The sequence below is a fragment of the Hemibagrus wyckioides genome, linkage group LG07 (genome assembly GCF_019097595.1).
Source record: "Hemibagrus wyckioides isolate EC202008001 linkage group LG07, SWU_Hwy_1.0, whole genome shotgun sequence".
NCBI lineage: Eukaryota > Metazoa > Chordata > Actinopteri > Siluriformes > Bagridae > Hemibagrus > Hemibagrus wyckioides.
The window spans coordinates 3,386,773-3,393,984 of NC_080716.1; the positions used below are offsets into that span (position 1 = coordinate 3,386,773).

Genomic DNA, 7,212 nt, shown 5'->3' on the forward strand with positions numbered 1-7,212 from the left:
AGCTGAAGACAATTCAGTATGTGTCTAGTCACTGAATGATGGCCTGTGTGTGTCTCAGGTGTGGACTCCATGGCAAATTATGAGCTGGCTATCCGGCAGGTGAGGTACCACAACTGGCAGCCAGCCAACCTGTCAGAGAGAAGATTCAGGCTCAGCTGCTCAGAGCTCAATGGGCGTTACACCAGCAACAACTTTAACCTAGAGGTCAGAGGTTGCATCTTGGCATGCGGAACAGAGAGCTTGTCATTTCCTATGAACATTTTAACTGAAGCCTTCTTTGCTAACAGCAACAGACATCAACTTATAAAGGAAGAGAGCCCCTTTGAAAATATTCCACTGTTAAACATTTTGCAACACACAGCCTTCAGCTAAATGATGTCTTCCTTTGTTCTGTGTTTCACCCCTCAGATACGAATAGTCCACAGTGTAGAGTCTGTAGAACATGTCAATCAAATGGCTGTCCAATCCCAGTACATGAGACCCATCCATCATCCACAGGTCATCCACACCAACTCGAACTACATGTCAGGTATGGATAGCAAACACAAACACTTTCCATTTCCTCTTTACTTACTGACTTTTATTACTAGTAGTTGATGTATTAATTAATTAATATTGGTAAATAGTTGCTGGTTATCCATCAGCCACATAAGACTTTGCCCCGTGGTTGTTCTTGTTTTTTTTCTGCACTCTTAAAATATTATTTTCAACCTGACATAACCACAATAAGCCATTAATTAATTATCTTAAATGAACAAATCATTATTAATCATTATCACTGTACTGTTGAATTAACTTTGAATTATTTTAATTTTGAATTAACTTAGTAACGTAAACAAGCGTATATTAATGCTCTTGTTATCATCCTATGGACGATCCACAAAATCTACGGCTAATGTTAATATCTTTAGGAGCCGCTATGTAACAATTGCTAGCATTTGTATGAATCCCATTGTTATTGTTATGGCAGCTGCATAAAATCAAAAAAAGTTTTGTCACACCACTTTGCACAACTCATATCATGTATTATTTTTCTATAACGCAGTCCAACGTGCTTTGTATAAATTCTTATATAATCATGATTTTATGATACGTAACGTTTCTGAAGCACTTTATGAGCACTTGATAAAGGCAATTGTTGCTTAAATGTTATTAATTATCTAATGTTAATGATACGTTCTTTGTGTATACTATTATGCCGAAGTTAGTATAAAAGCTATGTATTAGCCTAAATACGTTAAAGCCCTTGGCAATGTGGTTGAAAAAAAAAAAAATCGTAAGGAAAAGAGAGAAGGAATGACGAGCAGAGCTTCCACAATGCTTCTGTTTTTACGTAAGTGATGAGTCACGGTATTTTGTACACATTTCTAGGGGCAAGGTAAGACTGCAGTCTCTTTACACAACACAACTACTAGAAAGTTACAGCAGCCTGCAGAGGAGACACATCATCTGTGATTTAAAAAAAAACAAAAACATCTTATTAACCATTTTGATTCATGAGTTTTGGATAAATATATATATATATATATTTTTTTTTTACCTTCATGACATGACCTTTAGTCACCCTTTATCTTAGACCTTATATGTAATTTGTCATTTTGGTGTGTGTGTGTGTGTGTGCTCTCACAGATACATCTGCAGCTGCGACAGTAATGATAGTGATGTGTATCACTGCCCTGGTGGTCATCATGGTGCTGGGCATCTACCGCTTTCATGCAGTCTATCTAGAAGGCCTAAAAGAGAAAGAGGATGAATGGAAGGAGCCAGAAATAGCCTGGGATGACACAACCTTCACCATTACTGTCAATCCTATGGAGGTGACTTGCACAATTGCTTCATTAGCCAGTCCAGTGAATTTTATGGAAGGGGTAAAAGCAGACAGTTGGCACTACTTGAGTACTTTTTCCTACAGATCTTAAGGATACATGCTATTTACTTTTCAACTCTAAGACCAGAATTCCTGATAGTTTAGAAATAGGTCAGAAATGCATTCTAATTCATTATGTTCCAGATTACCAGGGCTGTTTCCTTTGGTTTCCTTGCCAAGTGCCAATAGCAAAGTCATTACCTTGTGACCCAAGATAAATAGCCTATAAATCATGCTCGTTCTTTCTCTTTCTGGCCTTGACAAGAAATTAGAAGGCTGTGGATTCAAAGCCAAGGCATATAGTGCTGTAATTTTTTGTTTCTTGCTCATAAGTATAATCCTGTTACTGTTTAATATGCACCATCGGATAAGAGTCCACTTTGGTGAGTTGTTGAAAATCTTGACACCAGTCACTATACCATTTGAACAAACACCTTCTGACTCCTTTGTATTCCCAAACATCCTTTCTGTACTGCTTGCCTGCAATCTTTTACTATTCTGACTGTCTATTCTTATACGTCTCATACAATTCAAACTGAACTGAATCACTGAAAGTGCTGGGAGATCATAATGTTATTTTTGAAATCACGCAGTCGATGGTGTGATGGTTTTCCCCTCTGCAGCTTGGTAACATCAGATCACTGGCTACTGAACACAGCATGCACAGGGTATCATTTACAGTTCAACCATCGACCACTGAAAACACAGAACCACAGAGGTGCAACACCTGAGTCTACTGACTATGGAAGTGCTGTTGCCACTAACAGCAGGAGAAATAATACATGGACCAGAGCAGCTGGCTGGATCTCTGTGAACGTAAAGTTTTCTTAAAACAACTGCTTTTCCATATGCTACACATAACAGACATGATGTGAGCAATGAACTAGCATGTTCATTGTGTGTACTAGTGTGTAACTAAAGATCTAGAAGATCCGGCTGCTGTTTTACATCAGTCACCAGGGGAGTGGTGTGATGTGTCTAGCTACTAGGCCAAATGCAAATCAAGACAGCAAATGCTCAGTTTTTACAGAACACCTTTGCCTAGGGATTGGCTAACTCACAAATAGGTCACCTATGGTGAGTCGATCTGTTTGTAAACCATAGTTCAGTGGGGGTCACGGACAGTCTTTTGGCTGGGATGAGCGAAAATGCAAGAGGCTACATCTCTAACTGCATGCCTTTCCACCTCTGCCACGTTATGGATGAAACTGCAGCATACCCAGCAGACATTGTTGTCGATGGCCTCATTCTGACCATACAGGACATGGATCCATCTGTTGCTGACCTCACTGATGGACCCTCCATACCCTCTACAGGCCAGACTATACACCCTGAAATTACAAGTCTGGCCCATGGGAGCAATATCAGCAGATCACTGGCATGATTGCATGGAGTCACATGCACTCATGTGAGTCTGTCAGCTCCATCTAGGCACCAGCTGTGAAATTTATTTTACTGTGACGAGTTTTGCAGAGTTGGCTAAAAGCATCTCTTAATGGTTTACTGCAGGAGTGTGGGAGTGTCAGAGACGTTGTTGGTTTCCACTGGGTTCACACTGGGACCCGGAATAGGTACTAAGCAGTTTTTGCAACGTGCCATATGTACAAACGGAAGATGCCTGGCTTGAGCCTAAGACAGCTTTATTTGCTAGCCATCACTGTGGCCAGACAAGTCTGCAAATTGCCAGGGTTAACGCCTGATCTAGTTATGGTCAGGAAGGGGACAACTTTGCTATTTGTATTCAGCAAGGAAACAAGCAGGAATACTCCACTTGTTTCAAAGAAAACCAAGCTGTCAGCCCAGAATGTACGAAAGTAGAACCAAGAGCTACACATGGAACTTGTTATCTTCATGAATTTAAATGAGGCCTATTTCTAAACTGTGTGTTTTTTTTGTTTTTTTTTACACAGCCGTAGTTCTACAACATGTTCTTCACGCTGTGAAACAAATTCTGATTGTTTAGCATATAAGAATGTGTTAACACACAAATTCCTTGTTAGCCTTGTTTTTAATCCAGAAATTAACAATCTTGTTTTTGTTTTCTGTGAAACAGACTGTTGACAGTGCTCAGAACGCTGAGGATATTGAGAAGAAAGACGACGAATATACTGGGGAGTATGATGACGATGATGACGAACTGGCTAGGAACCTGTCCAGCGCGGACTCCGACGATAGTGACGAAGAAGAGCACACAAAATCTGAGAGAGGCAGAGTGAAGGGCAAACTAGTGTGGGACGAGTCCACTTTACCCTATTAACACCCGTCCTCGATGCACACTCTCAGGAGACACGCACTAAAAAAAATAATAAAAAATCAGAAATTGCTGCCTGGAAATCTACGATTATTATCTAACTGAACCACCCTATTATTTATTTTTTTTGCTGACACATGATGTGTTGTCTCATCCTTTAGTCTGTTTAATGGCCAGCAATGGAACTGCACCAACATGTCCTCACTAAAATCGAGTCCTGCTCCCTGTGCTTAAGGAGCTTATGTTATCAACCCAAGAAAAAAATAGGACTTATCCAATATTTCAGGTGGCAACACCTGGTAAAAACATTGTCTTATTTTTCTTGGGACACAAAAAGTCATCACGAAGTCTTAACATGTGATTAATGGTTATTTTCCTTAACACTAGAGCACTTGATTTTGTGTGACAGAGTTTTTTTTTTGTCTAACGAATAACACTGAAGAATTTATTTTTAATGTAAAATACTTTTTATTGCATTTAATATTTAGAACGTTATATAGATTTTGCTTCACGCGTTCTAACAAAACAGAGATATTTGTTTCTCATTTCTGTTGAATTTCTTTTAAATTGTACTCATAGAAAGGGTGGCAGTACAATTTTATATGCCTGTATACTGTAAATAGTAAGCTGTTGAGTAGAATGCATCCCCTCCATGTCACCTTGTTTTGTGGTAAAGAAAAAAAAGAAAAGAAAATGCCTCTCCGGTTAGTAGTGTCTCTTTGACATCTTTATCCTTTTTCACATAAAAGAGTAGGAATGATAAATCATGATCATGTCCCATTTTCTATCCTAAATTCAGATTTACTGGAAAAGAAAGTAAGTTTGCTCTTTACCCTCTGGTTAAAAATACCAGTTGTGTAAAAAATAGTCCCATGTCATGTTTAGTAGTGATTTCTGTGTGTCATTTACCCTCAAAGCAATGCAATATAAATGCCAGGAAATATTCTAGGGGGAAAATGGCTTGTGAAGATGAGGGCTTTGTGCATCCATTAAGAACATATGCATTCGCTGAGGAGGCTTGTTTAACTATGTGCTAGGATCAGAATCAAGATGGATGTTAATGTAGTCATTCTGTAGCTGGAAATTGCTTGTTGTTCCCTCTGTGTGATCTAAGCTAGGAAAAGGTCATTTGCTTCATTTATTTCCGCACTGTGTTACATGTATGTTTTTTATGTAACTGTGGTTCCCATTTATCACGCTTGTAATATCATGGTCGTGAGATTTTCAACCACACCCCCCACTGTTCCACGTGTTACGTCGTTTTAGATATCTTTGAATCGTTCTACTTTGATTTTGTAAATGCTTCAAGGTATGCATTTTCTCTGGTGGTCACTACAGCACTTTCTGTACATTGACCAATAAAGACATTTCTTTAGAATAAAGGACTGTGTCTTTACCTTTAAAATGCTGTCTAGCTCTCACTGGGCTTTTTGTTATGAGCACAAACGTTTGTATCCCAGAAAGAAAAAGAAGAATGAACTGAATGAATCCAGGATCTTACAAAATATATGTGAATTGGTTTCACTCCAATATTCAATATGTATTCAACAGCTTAATATGATTATGGATGCTGGAGGTATTTTTCTAGCCTCCAAGCAATAGAGTGCCTTTCTTGAACGGGAGCTATCGCATCAAGAGAGGAATCTACGTCTCATGCTGTGTACTGCAGATTGTCTGGATGGTGCCTACAGAGGAAGAGATGGAGTCATTTGAAAACTAGTTCCAGAACACCCAGAACCCAGAGGCCAACAGCAGGAAATGAATCTTTCTAAAGATGGTAGAAAGCTGGTTTTCGGCAGCAGCTCCATCACACAGGGCACCGAATAATCCTTCAGACCAAACTGAAATGCGACCCGGCATGTAGCAAGGCAGTGGAGCAATCCACACTCTGTATGCAACCGAAAAAACATAATTAGCAAACACAACCAGGCAGTGCATTCCCTTTCCTTGGTTCTGTTCTTTTAGCGGTCAGTTTTGTATGACTGTATTCACTCAGATTTCTTATAAACAAAGTGGGAAAAAATTTCTCCGATACAAACATCTGAAATTACATGACACTAAGTGACTTACACTTAGATTAGATTAGATTAGATTAGATTAGATTAGATTAGATTAGATTAGATTAGATTAGATTAGATTAGATTAGATTCAACTTTATTGTCACTGCACATGTGGGTACAAGGCAACGAAATACAGTTAGCATCTAACCAGAAGTGCATTTTCGCAGTGCAAATAATTAGCATATATAATAAGTATATAACAATAAATCATTTGCATATACAGACAATATACAAAAATATTTAAATAATTTGCATATATAACAGTATATAAACAGTATACAGTGGGAGGTAAATACAATGAGTGCAAATGAGCAAATGATTATAGGTGGTGCAATAAAGAAGGTGTTGTATACCATGATAATAATTAAATATGTAAACAGTATACAGAGGAGTTATGTACAATGAGTGCAATGATTTAGATGTGTGCAATGAGGAAGATATTGTATACTATGATAAATAATTTGTAGATGTAAACTGTACACAGAAAGGGTTATATACAGAAAAAGGTTATATACACTGATAATAATGTGCTCAGTCAATGTGTGTGTGATCAGGTGGAGGCAGAGTTCAGCAAAGAAACAGCTGTGGGGAAAAAGCTGTTCCTGAACCTGCTAGTCTTGGTCCGGAGGCTCCTGTAGCGCCTCCCAGAAGGCAGGAGGGCAAAGCGTCTATTGGCAGGGTGATAAAAGTCCTTTATGATTTTGCGTGCTCTGGTGAGACAACGCTTCCTGTAAATGTCCTCGATCTTAGGAAGTGGAACTCCTACGATGCGTTGGGCAGTTTTCACCACCCTTTCACCACATACAGCCGGTCAGGATGCTCTCGATGGTGCAACGGTAGAAGTTCACCAGGATGTCTGAAGAGAGATGGTTCTTCCTCAGAGCCCTCAGGAAGAAGAGGTGCTGGTGAGCCTTCTTGACCAGACTGGAGCTGTTGGTAGTCCAGGAGAGATCCTCAGAGATGTGGATATCCAGGAATTTGAAGCTAGTGACACGGTCCACCACCTCTCCATTGAGATGAATGGGTGTGTGTGT

At 39.2% G+C, this 7,212-nt stretch overlaps 1 protein-coding gene across 1 annotated transcript in view; it reads left to right on the forward strand.

Annotated features, from left to right (window-relative positions):
* Nucleotides 1-5,500, forward strand: part of clstn2a (calsyntenin 2a) — a 68,898-nt gene extending 63,398 nt beyond the window's left edge. Inside the window, exons 14-17 of the mRNA XM_058396062.1 lie at nt 59-204; nt 409-529; nt 1,630-1,817; nt 3,921-5,500. Of these exons, the coding sequence (XP_058252045.1) occupies nt 59-204; nt 409-529; nt 1,630-1,817; nt 3,921-4,124 (659 nt within the window). The 3' untranslated portion in view covers nt 4,125-5,500. The remainder of the gene's footprint in view (nt 1-58; nt 205-408; nt 530-1,629; nt 1,818-3,920) is intronic.
* The last annotated feature ends 1,712 nt before the right edge of the window (nt 5,501-7,212 follow it).